At 35.5% G+C, this 21,175-nt stretch overlaps 1 protein-coding gene across 1 annotated transcript in view; it reads left to right on the forward strand.

Annotated features, from left to right (window-relative positions):
* The window catches only part of LOC149805182 (uncharacterized), a 106,905-nt gene that overhangs the window by 9,159 nt on the left and 76,571 nt on the right, over positions 1-21,175 (forward strand). The window contains exons 3-8 of the mRNA XM_089948139.1: positions 2,911-3,510; positions 10,614-10,827; positions 13,623-14,160; positions 16,549-16,898; positions 20,414-20,519; positions 20,881-21,129. Coding sequence (XP_089804265.1) covers positions 2,911-3,510; positions 10,614-10,827; positions 13,623-14,160; positions 16,549-16,898; positions 20,414-20,519; positions 20,881-21,129 — 2,057 coding nt within the window. The remainder of the gene's footprint in view (positions 1-2,910; positions 3,511-10,613; positions 10,828-13,622; positions 14,161-16,548; positions 16,899-20,413; positions 20,520-20,880; positions 21,130-21,175) is intronic.

Genomic DNA, 21,175 nt, shown 5'->3' on the forward strand with positions numbered 1-21,175 from the left:
TGTTTTATGAAGTTTCTGGAGTAGATATTGAGATGAACCAGACAGAATTGAGTTACAATAGTGCAGTCTTGAAAGTACTAATGAACATACAAGTGAAAGATATTTGTGAATGGAGCTGATACTTCTCAGCTCAAGATATGCAGCCTTGCATATGTTCATGACATGTTGGTGCAGTGTGAGAGTACTGTCCAGAGTAACACCTAGGTTTTGTACACTAACTGTGAATTTAATATTGGTGTTTCTGATATTTATTGTTTGATTTAAAGGATGTGAATGAGAAAGTCTTTTGTGTTGTGATCAGAATGGCCTCAGTTTTATCATCATTCATCCATGATTTCACATCAAACATGCACATCTCGACACCATGGATGGTAACATCAACTTCATTTAGGTGCCTATATTTGTTTATTTGGGTGTCGTCAGCGTACAATTGGTGAGACACTGGATGATGATCTGTGACACTTGAGAACAGCTGAGTTTATAGAACGAAGAGAACAGGTCCAAGAACAGACCCATAGATCAACTGGGCTGGAGTGTATTCCATTTGCAGATGCAGTTTGTTTGTTTATTTCTGTATTGGTTAAGTATTTGTTTCTTTTATTTATATTAGTAACTAAAGCAGAACACTTGATGCCATGAGTAGTCACTGAAAAGTCATTTAATTTCAGCTCTCCTGATCTGTATTAACCCTGTTTCATTGATTATTTCATTAATTAAGTGTTGTGTTGTACTAGTGAGTATTCATTTTAATTTCTTTGGATTCTTCATGTATTTGATTTGACATTTTTAGACTGATTTATTTTTGTGTGCCTGTTTGGACCTGATATTTAAAGAATGCCTGGACATTGTGTTTATAACCCTTGTGGGAAGAAGCTGATGACTTCAAAGACTGGATACAGCCTTCCAAACTTAAAACTTCAAAGCCTGGATAGGGCCTTCCAAACTTAAAACTTCAAAGCCTGGATAGGGCCTTCCAAACTTAAAACTTCAAAGCCTGGATAGGGCCTTCCAACTTAAGACTTCAAAGCCCGATAGGGCCTTCCAAACTTAAACTAAAGCATCATATTTTTTTTTTTTTGTCTAGATAAGGGTTTAAATCTTTTTCTAAATTTGTAGCAGGAACCCTGTTACTTTGAACATCAGTTGAAAATCGTGGAGGCAATTGACTTCAAAAAGTTACTTTATAAGTTAAACATAGAAAGTAATACTACGTACCAGAGAGAAACTATTACAGGCAATGATGTATTTGTACAAATGTGGACTGGCAGTAGAAAATTGCTTATTTATCAATACATTCTGGTTGTGCTATGCTTGTATCAATTATGTAGGAACAGTGTTCAAATTTGAACAACTTGATTTCGATTGGTTGCCATGGCTTGCTGCTGCAGCCAGTGAAATTCACAGATCCAAAGCACTGAATTACCTGATCGATCCACCAAGGTGTAGATAGGAATAACACAATTCGAATCTTGGCTGGCAAAGAGGTGATACTTCTAACATGGCAAATAAATGATCAGGGTATTGATGATTGAGAGAGGTATGTTTTATTTACTAGCAATAACCTGTGTAATATGCTGTCAGATTGTTTCATCTGAGTCAGTTATAAAAGTGGATGTGCCTTTGAATCAAGCATTTGAACAAGTGGCTGACTCTGGGTATGTCATGCAAGTGGAACAAAACATAAATGATTGCTTTTCATCACACTCAGTCCATGTCCTCATTTTTCTCCAGTGGATCTGGATAGTCTAAATACATTTATTGTACAATAATTTCCTTCCATTTCAGACCAGGGATGTTTGAATTCCTTCAGTGCAACATGTCTTGTAGCAGATGAATTCTCCATGGTTGATTCTTGCCTACCACCAGAAATCAATACTTGTAGCATCTAGAATATATGGTGGCTGATACCATTTATGCTTAGTTTTAACTATGGTTCAGAAGAGACAGATGTTTGATTGACAAAAATCAAGCTTATGCTGGTGATCAGTTTATTGCATGCTAATTTTGCAGATGTTACACAACTAGTCTCTCGCTCTTGAGCAAGGTCTGCTTACATCACTACACATTTACAACTCTTTTCCGATGTTTAAATGATTGAAAAGCACATTTCCTTCAATTTATTGGAACAAACAAGAAATATTAAAGGTCCAGTTGGTTAGTACTGCTTACATTCGACCAGTCAGCTGCTAAAAAAAGATCAGTGCAGGAGTTCAGACCACTGGAATTTTCAGGCCATATCTACACCTGCCGAGCTGGAATTTTATTAACTGAATATAGTGTGCAGAGAAATACAGAGATGCACAAATTATTGAAATTTAGTTAGGATTAGTAAAAATTATGTTATATTAATCCAGTGGTTCATTGAATATAAATTCTAATTTTGAGCCCTGCATTCCTTTTATTTCCTGACTGAGGTCCTGTATTCCAAGCAGTAATGCAAAATAATGTATCATTTTGGGATACAATTTACCAGTTACATCTGTTCAACTTTTGTTAAGCCCACATTAGTTTATAGGTTTGAGCCTTAACTGAGTCATACCAAAGACATATAAATGGCACTAACAGCTGCCTCGCTAGGTGCTCAGTATTAAGAGGTTAGTGTTAAGATTGGTCAGCCTGGTGTCAAGATAATGTGACTGGGAGGGACATGATGCTACATGTCTGCAGCATGATGCCACGGTGCTAGACGTCACTATAAAGTGCCACACTGCAGACACTGTAGCAATATGACTGAATTTTTTTTAAAGCTATGTTAAGATCCAAATCACACACACATTATGAAGCTAAGACCATTCATTCTGTGAAATGCTGGCCGAATGTTTTGATCTGAGGACAAGGTGGCCCATTTTGCGTTAATGGTTTAATGTGCAGGCCTTAGCCTCCTTTGATATTTATCTTTGTATCTTGTAGGTTTGACTGGTCTAACATTCACTGAAAGCAGTCCAGGTTTCCGGCTGATGACTTCACACATCAAAACAGAAAAGGATAGACAGATAAATATACCATTTTTGAGCCAAGCTAACTTGCAAAAACTTTTAGCCCATAGTGATGGAGGAGTAGGAGGCAAGACTGATTCTCATCAGGATATAGGGATTTGTGTCACCATTGACCCTGATAAGGGGACATCTCCCTTGACTATTGTTCCTGTGCAGTTTCAAGATGGAGGCCAGACAAGTCCTGCATCTTCCATTGCAAATTCACAGATTCTCCACTACCAGCCATCTAGTGGGGCAGGGGATGCGATGCTTAGTGCTATTAATTATAATGATAATGAGATGCTTCATGATGGTGGATTTGATGTGGCAGTTAACTCCAGTCTGCCAAACCTGGATGATGGATTACTTGGAAGCATGAGCAACCCACGTTTGACAGAGAACTCCTCTGCACCCCCTTTTGATTTGTTTGATGGGGAGGGAAATGTGAATGACTCGTACCAGATGGACTCATTATCCCCCCAAACATTTGAAGAGGGAGGGTCAGCACTTTTGATTGATAATACAGGAGATGCAGGTAAGTAATGAACTGTACACTTCAGTATTTACCAAAATTGTATTCTTTTGATGTTTCCGTTTATTATGCCCCACTATTTGCAGCAGTGCATCTGGGAGAAGTTTTAGTACAATTATACGGTTCTAGAAATTTGTTTCAAGGAATTACCCACCTTAAAAATAATATTTCATGGTAAATCTGTTATACGCTTGTGCAGAAACTGCTTAACCAAATCAAATGAAATTCAGTAACCTTGTTTTTGTTTACATCCTGATGACCTGATTAGATTTTCATGTTGTTTGAATGATTATTTATTTTTATATGACTTATAGTTCACTTAGTCTCAAGGTAAAGTGAGTTTATGGTATGGTTCTCTGTTCACAGTTGCTATTTACAACTTGTACAAAGTCACTTAACCATTTTGGCAAAAGCCACTTGACCAAATTTAACTAGCGTCCTGGCATGGATGGCTTTCAGATTAGTACAAATGCAACTAATCTGCCCTCCAATATGGTTATCATTACTAAAAATAGAAATACCTTTATACAGCTTGTAAAAAATACCCTGAAGAATTTCACTTTAACAGAAACATTCTGACATGAAGCGCTTTGAAGCTTATACTAGTGGTGCCATTTTGTGATCATTCATGCAGAGTCATGATCATATAAATGCAAACCTGCGAACCATAACAATTTGACTGCAAATCTTATTGAAGTGCCTCTTATATTAAAGACTTACAGGATAATAGAAAAAATTACAAAAATATGATTGTTTGCATCAAATCCAAATACTGGCTTGTCTGTTTGATCTAGATCTGGATTTTATATTTAAAATTTTGTGATCAGGTGTACCTCAGACACTTTAAACTGCCTATATTTCTCATGAAAATTGCCTGCATGATCAAGATGTTGCTTGTCGAATTTTCCAGAAATGGTCCAACAAACAAAAACATTTTGTAGATGAAAGGGACAGAAGCCTCTAAAAAAAGTTTAAAACAATATATAAAAAGAAATATTCAAGCAGCAAACGCATCAGTTATGTCTATTGACATGTGTTGATTTGAGTATGTCTTGTGGCTGTCGCCACTTGAAATTTATTACCCTCCCCCCCCCCCCCCCCAACAACAACAACAGCAACAAACCCCTGTCCCAAAGATTACATCTGGTTGATAGCTCTATCAAGAAATCTTTGAGTTCGGGTTTGTAACTGCATTTTCTGAAACTGTATTGGGGATAATTAAGGTGTGAGTGTGCTTTATAAACCTTTCGGTCAAGTGTGATGTTTACTTTCGCTGCTTCAGTCTCAGATCACTCTTTTGAAAATTTTTAATGCATATTTCCAAGTCCACAATAGCAGCACATGATATTTCATTACACTCATTGAAAATTGGTCTAACTTACGGAACAATATAATCTGCATTTGAAAATGTCTTGTTTGAGTTGGTAGGTCTGTAAGCACATTGACTGTCGTTTGTATTGTGTTAAACCTGCCAATCCTTATGATTTTGCCCTAAGTCTTACAAAAATTACCTTTAAATATGGACTTACAGCATAAAAACAAAAACTTTTGAAAATTGATCATTGTAAAAAAAATCCAGAAAATTTGTTCATACTTGTTTTATTTGGATCTGGGTTTCATATTAGAATTAGTGTAATTAGTCAGGGAACCAGACTAACATTACAGCAGTTCCTTCGATGCTTTAAACTGCACCTATTTGTTCATGCAAAGCATCTGCATGATCAACCTGTTGATTATAGAATTTTTTAAAAATGGCTTTCAGCAAGCAAATAATGTTTAAGAAGAAAGGGAAAATAAGCCTCTTGAAAAGTGTTAATAATCAACAAAGAAGAATAAAAAGGAATATTCAGATTCTTGTGAATAAAAGCTAGAAGGGACACAATTATGTATATTGAACATTACATGCCAATTTGAGCATGACTTGCGGGGGGAGATATGATTGCCATCATCATGTGGATTGAAAAAAGAATTTCCAAGAATTATGTCAAGTTGAGAGATAGCAACAAGCCATTGAGCTGCATAGGGTTTGGAACTAAAGTTTGTGCAACTGTACTAGTGGTAAAAAAAAAGGAGTCTGTTTGTACCTTACAAACTTTTGAATTGAACATAATGTTTATTTCCACTGCATGTTTCAAATACAGAACTTTTAATTCCATTTTTCAGCTTTACAAAAGCAGTTTATGATGCTTTGTTACACCTACTCAAAACTGGTAAAACGTAAGGAAAAAATCAACTGTCTTAACTGAGATGAACTCATTAGGGTTGGCAGGTCTGATATATGGCTCATGTGATATTTCGTTTCTCTACGCATTGCAGTGGGAATGGAGAGGATTAAAAGTTCCTCCACAATCTCTACATATACATTTTCTAACAGAGTTGTATCTGACAATTATTGTGATGTGGACATGGTTTGCTGTTTGAGACTCATGCAAGAATGAGCTAAAGAATTTCATTGAGAGAGAAAGTACAGAGTAGGGCACTGATTTGCCTATATTGTTTCCCTTTTGAACTAATGGACACATTTTTATATTTTCAAATAAAATTTTTGATAACATTAACATAGTGACAGATTGACAGATTTGGGTACTTGATTATTTCTAGATAGTGTGCAAAGCATCAGACTTTCAGGGTTTTTTTCTTTTTTGCTCCACCAGTCCTATACCATAGAGCTTATAGTATCACCACATGCTGATGTTTTAGTCTATTATTTCTACTAGTTCAGGATATACTGCTTAGAGTCTGAATGTTGAAATGCATCAACATTTTAATAAAACATACAAAACACACACAGAACCTCTTGTGAGGAAATCTATAGCAAACCAGATTGATAAACTAGCGGTTTGATGATACATGTACCACCTTGTCAGACTAATGGAGGGTTAACTATTTAATGATGAAACATTTATTACAAACTGAAGATTCATGTGTGCCATTGAAATATGTCTAAAGGTCTGTTTGCACACTGAACTATTTTTTTACAGTGGTGCATATATTCTGCATGATTTATGTATTAGCTAATTAAAAACTGCATTTTTTCAAAGGGTCTGTTCATGTGAATGAATTTTTAGGCGAAAATTTAAGAGGAAAAGAAAAGCTGATACGAAACTAATTGGGTACAGAACTTTTAATCTTGGGAAAGAAATTTTGCTTCCTGTACAGAACAACATGGCATTGTTCAAGTTCGGGTTTTCTGATTGAGCGAACAAAAAGAATTATCTCAATCTGGTGAGCAGAAAGAAACTTCAGAAACTTTCTTAACTGATCATTATTTATATTTTCTATACTTTCTTCTGTTTGTACTCAAGCTAAAGTAAATACATCACAATAATAAAAAAAACTTGACGTTCAGAAAAACCCTTTGAAAAAATATAAATTGCCATGAAAAGTATGGGAACCACTGATTTATATATATGTGGGACAAAAACGAAGGTAAGCAACACCAACACAAATAAGCACTGTATCAACTAAGTAAGAGCTCTATACTTTTATTTCCATTCCACAGGTTCAATAAGTTTGCATTCACAAGCTAAAATATTCTAAAATACACCAGCTTCCCAGGTGAAAATTGCACCCACTTGGGTTTCTTGTCAGGTCTGTGCAAATATGATGGCATTCAATAATGTCTAGGTTATCAAACCAACAATTTTAATGGGCATAATTCTGGATACTGCAATCTTCTTTCAATCCAACACATTAAGGAAACCAAGTTTAACATCATTTTTAGCACATGGTTTTTGGGTTATTACTAATGCTATAACTGTAATGAGAAATTAATTGTTTTATTATTCATCCTTTTAATGAAGGAAGGTCCATAATGGTTTACTAATTATGAACATTTGAGTGCCATTTCCTGTCTGCACTGCCTATATGAATTGACACAGCTCTACCATTGTTGATTCACCTATGCCGATGGGGTCACACTGGGAATCATCATGGTCACACAGGTCAGCAGGTCAAAAAGTGTTGGAAGTTGAAGCAGCTGTTATTTGTGTCTTCCATCACTATTACATGAGATTGCTGCATAAGAGAGTCCTGTGCATGGATGGTACTTTTTATTGAATCTTCTGCTTGTGATTCATACAGCTTTGTTATCTCAATCACTGCCTGTGAATCCCTATCATTTACTGGGTACTTGTGCACTGAACTATTGCTTGTACATGTATTGTTACTTTGATTGCACAACTTTCCTGATTTTTTTCCTATTAGTAAAGCTAACTTGAAGAGAGCACCTGTTTACCAGAACTGTTGTTGAAGTTCACAGTGGTGACCTTAGTGTTTGGGTTATTGGCCTTCGCTTACTTAAGGTTTTTGTATCAAGGACTTCTGATGGGTAATTTCAGTTGGTACGGAAACATGTTACACTCAGGAGTCTAAAGTTTCATTATTGTCCACTGACTTGAAAGTTTCAAAAACTATTGTAATATCATTAATGATTAGTATTTACACTCTTTTCCACCACTTTGCAGATGATTCTTTATTGAAGTCCCAGATTGGATGTTACAGTATGCTGCTTTCCCCATGTCAGTGGTTCAGACCATTTACCTAATTTTCCATTCATTTGTCAGGAAGTTGCTAGGACATGATACATCTTTCAGTGACACTTTTAGATTATGCATACCATAATGACTTTAAGTCTTGAATCATGAAAATATACTTTTTTATATTTATGTCCCAAGATTTGTATTTTAAAAGATAGTATTTTTGGTGTCCCATCACTTATAGATGTAAAAACAATGTCTAGACAAAATTGGCAAGATCTTCATCCTGCACACAGCATTGACTAGCTCTTGTTCATTTACTAAATCAAGAAACAGTTATAAACTGCTATGATTGTATTTATGTTATTATTTGCATGTGCATATTTTCCCATTTTTCCAACATGAAATAAAAGTAATTAAACATTTCAATAATTCACGGGTAGCTTAGAGTTTACTGGATGCGGGAGGTCGTGGGTTCGATCCTCGGCCGAGTCATACCAAAGACTTACAAAAATGGTACTAACAGCTGACTTGCTTGGCGCTCAGCATTAAGAGGTTAGTGTTAGGACTGGTCAGCCCAGTGTCAGGATAATGTGACTGGGTGGGACATCATGCTACATGTCTGCGGCATGGTGCCCCAGTGCTAGACATCACTATAAACTGCCACATTGCAGACATCATAGTGATATGACTGAAAAATTGTTAAAGCTACGTTAAAAATCCAAATCACAACACACAGAGTTTACTGGGCGACCGGTACTGTAATATAGTATTCAGACCAGTAATTACACAGTGCAAATTGTGTATTGTTGTTTATTTCCAAAAATACTGGATACAGATTTTTGAGTTATACATTGTTTTCACCAAATCTCATTCTTCCAAATTACATTAAAAAGGACATCAATTGCTATTTTTATTTATTTTGACCCACATGCTGAAGAGTTACCATTTTTCAGAAATACAAGTGATCCAGCAACATGATGAAAATCATATGAAATGACGCATCTTTAATCATATAAGTCGCATAACCAGTATACAGTATGTTCACTTAACTGATCATCATTGATACATTTCAGTTTTGTGTTTCCGCTTACCATAACACAAATTCTTAACTTTCAACATTGTATTCATTCAGCCTTTGATTTTGGACAGCTGGTTGTCTTGGCGTTTCCTTTTGTTTATAATTGGCAGATTTGTCTTTTGTTTTCTGACAGGAAACCAGGTAATTGTTTAATCCATGAAACTGGCATGAGGGTTATTTTTGTTTGGCAGCAATGCTGGTAACTGTTTTTTCTACAACATTACTCCATATTAACTGTTGGAAAATCTAAAGTGGGTTGAGCAGGATGAGATGCCCTGCATAATAGCAGTACTAAATTATTTGGCCCCCCCAAAATTATATTGGATGTACTTCATTTAGTTCAAGTCAAAATCGTCAGTGTGCATGTGGTGACACTGTGATGTAAACATCCTATAACTATATGCAAGCGTTGAATCAAATGCTGTTGTTGTTCATTCTTGTCATACTAAGAACACAGTTTTAATGAGTTAGGTATTTACAATTTCAAGGCAAAATAAAATGTAATTACTAGTGCATTGATACAATATTCTAATGCAGTAATGCTTACACAAACAATAAACTGATGACAAAAGAAATAGGTTACTGTTGTAAATGTTTACAGCAACCCACTAATGTTCAATTCTTGTCATTGATCAAATCATGTCCATTTGAATTGGGTAGAAATAATAAGGAAGCAAATGAAAATTAAATAAACTTACTGAGCTTTCAAACAAATTATATCAATTCATAACATTCCCATGTAACAATCATGATGATAGTCCCTTAACAACCATGGTCACCTTTTTAAAATGTTGTTACGATTGAGAAAATACATTGATCGATTAGCAGAAAAAAATGTTGAAGGTGTCCCAAGACTTATAGTACATGAAAAAATTGCTTTCATTTTCTACCCCAACATTTTTAGATCTTAATGAAAAGTACTTTTGAACATAATTTAGGGTGTCCCAAGACTTACATTGTTTGAAGACTTACAGTGATTACAGTACACACAAAAAAATACAGGAATTTGCACAATAGATTCTTCATACCAACATGTTATGATGTCACTCTGTCATATCAGTTACTCCAGATTGTTTCATGTAAGGCCGTGATTATCACCACACTGAACTGTAGCTCTGATCATGACTGGGGCCCCGAGTGGCCAAGTGGTATAAGTCGCTCTCCATCACGGATCACTGCCATCTCACCTCTGTCTGCGGGGGTTCGAGTCTCGGGCTCTGCCAGTGTGGATATGTAAGAAAGCTTGCCGGCAGCTTCTCGTAGGTCGGTGGTTCTTTCCGGGGTTTTCCTGGCTTCTTCCTCCACCATTAATACTGGCCCCCATGTATAGCCTATCTTGTTCTGAAAAATGGCGTTAAACCCTACAACAACAACTGATCATGACTTGGGTCAATACATTAATCACAAAACTCTCAATCAAAAATGTTTTCTTTTAGTTGATTTACTGTGAAAGCTACAAATATATAGTTGTAGTTACAAAAATATCAATATGAAGCTCCATCTTTTGATCTGCTCATTTATGTATTGTAATGTGGTGTTTTTTGCAGAGAATATCAAGCTTAATGACAAAAAGCGCAGCAAGCCAAAGAGCCGCCAACCAAAAGGTCAGGTGTCTCCAGAGAAGGGAACGCTGGAATGCCCACAGTGCCGGAAGACATTTAACAACTCCAGTGCTTTGGCCAAGCACAAATTGACGCACAGTGATGAAAGGAAGTATATATGTGACGTGTGTCAGAAGGCTTTCAAGAGGCAGGATCATTTGTGAGTTAATAGGTTGCTCTTCCATTTTCATCTTAGACACATACATACATAGACATCTTGTATGTATATATGCAGATACTTACACATAAACACTTGTACAGACATTCATGGACGAACTAGTTGTTGATTGAATTTCACTTTCTGCAATTTCTCATGTTAAGAAACACCAAACATGCATGTGTTATCTTTGTTAATAACATCTTACTAACCACAGAGTGGTAAAGACTTGCAAGTTATATGCATACTAGTCATGTCTGCCTGGAAGTCATATACGATTGAGATTGATTGGTTTTCAGTTTCAGTCAGTCAGATGTGACTTTTGAATCAAAACTAATTGCTTTTGATTGGTTAATGTAAAATCTTGAGCTCAAACTCAGGTTTATTATGTATACAATCTCCATGCCTGGTCTTTTATTTTTGTTTTTATGACCTATCAGTCTCATTGTAATTGACATACATCATTGCTGCTGTTTCTGTGCCTTCACTATGAATGCAGAAGGGGTGTCTTTAATTTTGTAAATCTGTATGTTCCAGATATATTGGCATGATTATGCAAAATTCATTTAACAAAGAGGAATGGAGATTTTTTTGTATGTTTATGTGCATAGTTGTTTTATGCTGGTCAGTTTGGACTGCAAAAAAAAGCTTCATTTGCAATATTATGCAGAGACTGTTTAACCTGGCCAAGTTAAATTGCAGATGTATGTGTATGTGCATAAATGATCTAGATGACTTAATGCCATTTAGGCGATTTTAGCTCACCAGGCTTGTGGTATTTTCTGTCATCAGTTGTATGTCATCTGTCATCCATTCATCCCTTGTATTGAACAAATCAGAGAGACGAGGTATTTTGCCTGTCATGCATCGGACACACATATCTGACTAGTGCAGGGTGAACCTCGACTGGATGGCATACCCTGCCAGTTTCCAGTTACAGTGAATTGTTTTGTGTGTCAAATGTCAATTTCCACCCAGTGAGAAAGAAGTATTTTTTATATGAACTGCTTGAAGCAACTATAAGGGGACATAACACCCAAGAAAATCTTGGATTTTTTAAAGGGAATGTGGTTTATACAACAATAATGTTTTGAGGATTTTGCATTTTATCTATTTTGTTTTATCTCTATCTATTATTTTATATGCTTTTTACATTTGATATTTTATCTTCTTGTGCTTAATGTTTTCATTTATTTGAAGTATACATCTTCTCAAAATATTATGCAATTCATTTTTACATTTTCGAATTTCTAGTAGGCACTACATAACCACTTTTTTGCTGATGTGCCATAAACACAACAACATATATTACATATATTCTGTCATCCATTTAAAGTAGTTATTTTTAACTTTTAAAAAAAACTGCTTGACCAATTTTCTAAGCATTCTGGTTTCAAACCCATTTGACCAGTTTAGACAGAATACAGCATGAAGGGCTTATGGGTTTATACAAATGTTGGCACAGTGTCATAAGATTTGGATGCCGCTAAATAAAATAGAAAAACCTTTTAATGACTTCTTCAGAAAACAAACAATTTAATCAAATTTAACAAAAGCATCATTGCCTTAAGACTGTCATACACAATCTGCCATTACTGAAAATAGTAAGATCTTGAAAGAAAAATATTTGACCAGATTTAACAGGAAGCATCCTGGCTTGAAAGGTCAAGGTTTGTGCAAATGATGCCAGTCTGCAATTAAATATGGTGGCCATCATGATAAATATAAAATCCTTTTGATATTTCTTCTTTAAAACCAGTGAGCAGAATGTGATCAAATTTGACAAAAGCATTAAGAACAATAATCTGCCATCAGGTATGGCTAGATAGGGTCCTAGAAAAAGAAATATCTTGAAATGACTCTTTCTCTTAACCACTCAACAGATATTGATAGAAGATTCTATGGCATGAAGGACTTTCATTTTGCACTATTTGTGCTGATCCATCATCTAATATAGCTGCCATTATTGATCAACTTTTACATAAAGCATGAGGGGCCCTGGGTAGCCAAGTGGTCTAAAGAATCTACTTTATTGATCACCACCAATATACCTCAGTCCACTTTAGTCTCACTCTCAGCCAATATGGGTTTGTGAGAAAGCTTGCCTGTAGCTTCTGATGGGTCAATGGTTCTTACAGGGGGTTTTCTGGGTTCTTCCTGGGTATTCGGATAATAGGATTTTGAATAACTGACAGCCTATTAAGTTTTTATAAATCTTTGACTCTTCTACTCTTCATATGTAATATAGGGGATGCATAGCTATCTCTGTGTCATCAGTTTATCTCCATCAGTACATACACAGTTTCATTCCAGAGCATAACTCTCAAACTATTGATGTTTTTTTTAATACCAAACTTGGTACATATGTCAAGCAACAAAACAAAACAATGTAGCACAAGTATTTTTTAAAAACCACTCTGGGACCATAGGGTACTAGCATAAGTAGTATATTCAAAGTTAAAAATACTGAACCAGAGGTTACTTTCACTTAGGCATAGGCACTTTGGCATAGGCTATCTCATCTCTAGATGATACTAATTCAGATATTTCAGCTGTGTTTAATAAGTTGCATACATCTTCATTGACAAGTCTATTTCAAAACAGGACTAATTGTCATATGTCACCAGTTGATGGTTATTTTCTATGGGCTTATAAGGCTTTCAGTAGTTATTAGTTAGTCCTCTTGAAAGGATATGTATTTTTATTTATTCTTTGTACATATTTGAGAAAAGTAGGAGACTGTTTATGAGTGGATAATATGAATTTAACTTTCAGATTTTTAATTTATTTTCCTTTAGAAATGGACACAAAATGACCCATAGAGACAAAAAGCCTTACCAGTGCACTCTGGAGGGCTGTGAAAAGAGCTATTGTGATGCCAGGTCCCTGAAGAGACATCTGGAAAACCATCATCAGCAGACCCCTGAACAAATCCAGCAAGCCATGGTGATAGCGTCAGCTGCAGCAGCAGAAATATTGGCAGAGGTTAATAATACCCCATCAGCAACAGGACAGCAACCACAGAGCAGTGAATCTCAGGGGTCAGCTACATCCAAAAGTTTGAACTCCTCGGGTGTCACAGGTGATAACACCCCTGTTCATCTCTTGACCAAACCTCAACATCATTTTCTACCCCAGCAGCTGAGTAGCCCCATCACCTCCACAACTACATCAGTGGGAAGCACTAGTCCAGCAGAACAACCACAGACACAGTACTTCCAGTATGACTTGCTACAGCAACAGCAGCAGCAACAGCAGCTGTTACTACAGCAACAGTTACAACAACAACAAGAAAAAGAGAAACAGGAGACAGAAAATCATGTCAGATTGTTGCAGGTAGTATTTTCATTGCACTTGAAATCCTATTCATTGTACTGGATTCTCACGGTCATAGAAAATCCTCGGGGGGGGGGGGAATTGTCATGGAAAGCAATGGTAAATTTATGGGGGAAAAAATATGCCATATAAAAATTATTTGGGTAAAAGATTTTCATGGAAAATAATTGAAAAGTCTCCCTTTGATTGCTTGTCAGCAAGTGGTGTTAGAGTGGGTGGATTGGACAGCTGTTAGGTGATGAGGAGACCAGTTTGACCAAAATGCATGTTATGTGATTATCTTTCCTATCATGTTGATAAGTTCTGTAATTATTTTCTGTGTACAGATACAACTTTGCAGGATTTTTATCATAAATATTAAAGAATTTAATGATAGAAAATAAAAATTTGTCATGAAGAGAAGAGAAATCAGATTTCTTGATTGTGCAAGAAGTCCAATTATTGGTCTTTTTGACATTGATGTTTGCATCAAATTTGCCTAAATCATGTTTGTAAAGCATTTTATATGCCTTGTGGAGCATTTTAAGTGCCTTCTGAAAAGCAGAGCATATGATGCAACTTGATACACGATACATGTGGTCCAAATGAACTGTTCACAATTTTTCGTTTTCAATATATTTAATGTTTTTATTCATTATCTGTCCATCCATCCATTCATCCATTATCTCTACAGTTTGGTTTCTTGGACAAAACTCCCAATTCTGTTTAAGCTATCTCTGTGAAGTTTGGTATAATTATTACACTTGCCTTTTGCTATTTATGATTCTTAATTTTCAGTATTGTTAATGTTTTCATCAGTTTCTGTCTTCATCGATCATTTGCAATTTTATTTCTGGATCATAACTTGCACCAATACTCAACTGAAGGTGTATAGGATTCTGTGTTTCTGCTGTCCTTCCATCTGGCACACAATCTCATTAGTGCAGCTAGGTCTGCATTGTTTGCTGGATTGAAACAAAGCAAGGTAAATCATTGGAAGATGTACATATTGACAAATCGATGTGCTTCTGCACATTTTATAAAAGTTATTGCCTTTTTTCTTGAGCTGAATATAGTGTATAACAAAATCTTTTGAAAATACAACTGAAAATGTGCATATCAGCAAATCAGTGCTCCTGAATTATGTTTTTGCTTATTTTGATTTGGATTTGGATGTAGTGTATAACAGAAAACTGTCAGTGCAACAAGTTAGTACATGATATTGCCATCATCTGAAGATGTTCATGTCAGTAAATCACTGCATCCTGGCATGTTTTTATTATTCATTGTCCTTTTTATCCTGCAGCTCAATGCACTATAAGACAATCTTGTAAACACAAATTGTCTTGTTTCTTATGAATCACTGTCATCCTTGATACATACTGTGGACACCATCCTAGGATGCACTTTTTGACAAATTTTTGTGCTTCATGACTTTTGTAGGAGTTATTGTCCTTTATGGCCTGTCACTGGGTGTAGTATATGACTGATATTTTGTAATGCTATGCTTACAATTTTTGTTGACTGCTGGTGAGCTTGATACATATTATGTTCATCATCTGCAAATGTGCAGAATGACTAGTCATTGTGATATTTTAATCAGAGTTATGTCCTTGTTTTGACTGCAGATTCATCTCCATCATGTGTTAAGCAGGGGTATAATTACTTGACCTTCACTCCAAAACCATTCAAGGTCTTCTACAAAACTTAGTTCACATAATAGACTGGTGGTTCAGGTGTGCCTTTTGCAGTGTCTAATCTACAACTGAAAATATTCCCCTCTGGTTGGAGAAGAGGGTGGATTTTTTTTTTAATGAGATAAAATGAATGATGAAATAAAGTTTTGGCTTGTAAAAATAAGGGGCAATTGTGGCAAGTTTGATTTTGTTTCAAGTCCTGTCATGTACTTAGCTGATTCATGCAGAGACAACTGCTATATTGGTTTATTCCATAATTGGAAGAAATGATAAGTCAAGCATTCATTGGAATGTTTTAATTTCTTACTGAACCTATTTAATTAAGAAAGATTATTGCTTGTCATGTTGACATGTAATTTTGATCTATACTGATTTATTTAAATACTCATCCAGCACTTTTCTGTTCATCCATCCATCCATCTATAAAAACTTCCATTTCTGGAGCAAAACTTGTGATTCCTGTCTGAAGTATACTTTGTAAATACAAATGGTTATTTATGAAATCTTTGACAGATTGTTCAGTCTCCAAATATGCATTTCGGCAGGACAGGTGAAATACCGATAACTCCCTCTTGTGTGCAGATGGCCATAATCTTCTTTCAAAACTGTGATTGATTTTGACTGTTTCATGTTGTACTTTATACAAAAATTGAACAGTGAACTGTTTCATCATCATACTGGGGAAGTTATCCTATTTTTTTATGATTTGCAGCACCTTCAAAGGGAACAAGAACTTCAGCAGCAACAGCAACAACAGCAGCAACAACTTAACACTGGTGCATCAAAGTGGCAAGATCAGTCTCCATTTTACAAGGGAAGTCCTTTTGGTGCAGGTCAGCAGAACAGTCAGCATGCATCAAGCCCAAGGGATGGAGAGACATCGCCTGGTTATCCACAGCAGATCAGTCCCATAAGTCCAGCTAGTATGGGACCCACTGGGACCTCAGCCAGTCTTTTACCAGGAGCAGGACATATGTGGTTCAATCCAAGCAAAATGCCCCCATTATCTGTTGCTGAAGAACAGTCTAATTCATTATCCCAGTCTCCTGGGGACTCAAGCCAGTAAGTCATTTACACTACAGTTGTTTCAACTAGCGTATTTGTACCCATTGTAGACATTTTTGACCACTGCCACCTACTGAAATTTGGAAGGATAAAAAGCCTTGAGAAGTATGCAATGAAGCATGCCTTAGTTTATGCCACTTTGGTAAACAACGCATGCTTAAAAAGGAATTTTGTAAACCCATTTACCTCATTTTACCAGCAAATTTCATCTTTATATAAATGACAGTGTCCATAAAGAATACAAATTTGAAGGGGTGAACAGTGGAATTGCATTAAACTGGTGGTGTCACTAACACACAACTGTATAGTTTCTGGGTTCAGAGGAAAATGTTGTCACAGTAACCTCTTAACCAAGGACATGCACATCTTGTTAGTGACAGATACTTACTACAGTTAATATTGTAATTTTTACATAGAAAAAGGAACTATGTTTAGAAGAACCCCAACAGCACTATCCAATATTCTCTTGGCTGTGGACTTCAGGCAACAAAGTCAGTTACGTAATCGACATTGATGGGCTACACTGCCATTGTGTTGGCTACAGACCTTTAGAATTAAACTCGAGTTGCGAAATTCCTGATTTTTTACAAGATAGCCCAACAGCTGTAAAGATAATGGGATGAAGGTATGGTATGGGCTCCTAACTACTAGTTTTCATCCCTTGATCAATCTGCCTAGAATAGTTAGACCATAAAGTATCAGTGTATTATTTGTCTATACAGGCTAACTAAGAAAACATGACTGTCATTTGGAATATAATATGTCAGTATATTATTTGTCTATACACACTAACTAAGAAAACCTTACTGTCTTGTGGAATATAATGTGTCAGCATTATAAATATGCAAACTTCCAATATTCAAAAGTAGTACTAATATAAGCTGAGGCTTCCAAATGAGTGCTAATTGATGTCATTCTATGGACACTGTTGAACTCTGGTTGCAGGTGTTGGAATAGAAATTTCATTCTTTTTTTTTTTTCTTTTTTTTTTTTTTGATGAGCAGTCAGCTTGGGAGGAGGTTACTGATGAATTCTGGAATAATTTTGAAATCTATCACTATAGATTGTCATATTTTTTAAACATCAGCATAGAGAGTATTTTACTGGTGTTGTATAGCAAGTCATGCTTGACTGATTCAGACTGGTGGATTTGACCCCCCCCCATTATGCCCTAGAATAATTGTTTCTGCTAGCATTAAAAAGAAAATTATTGCTGTATCTTTTTTAAATCTGTAATTTATATACTTCTTGCAGTGATATGCCTGCAGAATGTTAGTCATGACCACTGTTGTGACATTTTCCCCATCTATTACAAACTGCATAATGTGTTTCCACAAATAATGTTGGTATGAAAAATAGCTTCTGTAAAATCTGGCATTTAAAAGAATGTAATTGCAGAATGTTTTCATAATACAGCAATGTGGAATGAATTGCCCACTGAACCTAGACACAAAGACACAGTGATCCCATTCAAGAGTGCTCTTAAAACTCATCTAATAATGTTTCCTTCCTTAAATATTTCAGCATGTTTAAAATGTTATCTAATTTCATGGTGTTTGTTTTTTGTAAACATATAATTGTATATTTTTTATGTTATAGGTGTTGTCTAATGTTGTAAAGTGCTTAGAGCTTCTAAAGATTCGGCACTATACAAAGTCCTCATTATTATTATTATTATTATTATTATTATTCAAATATTATTGTCCAGCCCACATTTGTGGGAAGTGAGATATAGCAGTCACCTCTTGGGAGGCAGCAGCACTGTCTACGGTTTATGGTGTTGATTTATATTTTTCAGTTGTATTTGTTTCCTAAACCTTTTGACAATTCTTTCTTTGACAAGCATATGCTTGTTTACCACATTATTTTACCTTGTAGTTAAGGCTTCAGTTATAAAGAGCTCTTAATAGATTTAAAAACTAAAGAGTTAGTTGACCCGTGACTCCAGAATCTCAAGAGTCAATTCTTTTTGAACAGTCATGAGCCCATAGCTGTGTTACTGGTGGAAACAGATGATGTTTAAGATTTCTTTTCTCAGGCTGAATAATGAGAAATACCTTAATATTTGATAAGAAACATAAATTCTGATTTTTGTGAAAGTGTTTCTCTTTCTAACTGTGTGTATATTTTGTATATGAAACGGAGGATTTTTTTAATACTTTATTATATTTTCAGCTTCTCAACATATTTTATTATGATCTGCTGAAATCATTTTAGTCATTCTTCCTCGTGCTTGAGTTTTTTGCAAATGAACCCAAACTGCTGGAACAAACATTTTATGGAGAGAAAAAATTCCTGTTACAAGAAAAATACACATGTATTTATAATTTCCGGAACCACAAAATATATATTCAAATTTGTATGCGATCTCTTCCCCAAAATGATAATACATTTTTTATACCTATTTCAGGTACTTTGAACAAAAAATATTTTTTCATGTGCGAATGAATATATGAAATTTTGGGAGCCATGCCACTACTGCATTATATACATTTTCACGTTATCACGGGGCGCATTATAGCATGGTTGCACTGTATAATGATAATCAATACACCAGAATCAGAATATAAAACTGCACTTGGCAGCAGCTTGTTTCAGGATGTTGTGTTGCAACTCTGGTCTTAAACTAAGTAACAGAAAAGTAAAACCTGTAAGTTATTAAACTTAAATAATTTAAGTTATATGATGAAAAATTAAGAGAAACTTACATTATTTTGAATTAAATCCCAAATTCTCCAAGTCCAAAAGAATAGTATTCCAATTGAATTCCAGGTCTTGAACACAGATACATCAATAGCCTTGAATGTGCCAATGATCATGCTGTATCACAGTGATGTAATCCAGAATGTCTTTAAATGAACTCACAATCAACCCAAAATAGTGTTTTAAATCAATAAAGTCATATGAGCACTTTGTAATTCTAATAAATAATTTAAATGATTCCTGTCAAACTAAATCTAAACACAGAATATGTCTGCAGACAGAAAGTAAATCAGGAAAAGAACAGCAACAAATACTTCTTCCTCATATGCATCCCCGCTATGTCATGATACATACCTGCTTGATCAGTGTTGCAGTACACCTCAGTCAACCTAATGGAAAATTACCGCAAACTGTAAACATGTTCATTTTCTAGAACCTTCTAAGGTCATAATGTAGTCTGGGTCTAGATCTCAAACCCAAGTAAACAACCTATTTATAGCTTTCAGTGATTATTGTCTTAAAATATAATCTACTATCATTGACATAAATTTGCTATATAATATGTTGTTTACAAATACAATATACAGTCATGGACAAAAATTCAATACAGTAGAGATACACACAACAGCAGAGTCGGTTATTCAGTGTTTTTTGGTCCCCATTTTGTCAGGTCTGCACTGCTTTATTGGGAGATTTTGAATGCTTGTTCTCTATGTAATGGAATGCTTGATTTGAATAGCATTAAAAGTAATCAGAGATTATCAGTTGTAATGCCAAGTTGGTTCATTCTGAATGATTTTTTCTTGCAGAGATGAGATGAGCAAGCCTGTGGTTTGTAGTATATGTCAAAAGAGGTTCAAGAATGTTCCAGCTTTAAATGGTCACATGAGATTACATGGAGGATACTTTAAAAAGGTAATCAACAAGTCTTCTTATGAGCTGGTCAATACAATTTATGGTATATTATTGCAGATACTGATGTTACTCTACAGTAAGTTTAAATTATTGAATTGAGGTTTTGCCCAAAGTTTTTGAACAGCTGCACACAACATTGCAAACTCCTAAAATTGAATGAATTTGACGGTAGGAATTTGTTTCACAAATTGTAGTATTTACTGCCAAGATCTTGCAGCGTTCCTTGACTTGTTTTAATTATATGGTGATTATTTTATGCTACAACTTATTCAACATGATTTGAAGTGATAGAAATCATACATTAATGTATGTATCTCTTAGCTTATTTGCTCTGGGATAATACTGCACTAATTTTCATCAGGAAACACCTGTGAAGGAAGACAAGAAACTGAAGAAAGGTGGTGAGATGGCTCCACCCACAGGTCTCCCTCCCAGGTCAGTGTCTGGTGGTGGCCCCCTCCCAGGAATAAATCAAGCATTCCAGCTGGAGGCCCATTCTCCCAATGGAAATTCCCAGCAGGGACCCAGCCCCTTCCACTCTCCTATCCAGTCTCCAGGATCTCATGACAGCCAAGACAACTCTTCCCAAGCCATTCAACAGCAGCTACAGGTATTAATTATATTTCTTTTGTGCTGTAGTATCATTTATTTTCATT

This window comes from Sinohyriopsis cumingii, chromosome 2 (genome assembly GCF_028554795.1).
Source record: "Sinohyriopsis cumingii isolate HCF-2022 chromosome 2, ASM2855479v2, whole genome shotgun sequence".
Taxonomy (NCBI): domain Eukaryota; kingdom Metazoa; phylum Mollusca; class Bivalvia; order Unionida; family Unionidae; genus Sinohyriopsis; species Sinohyriopsis cumingii.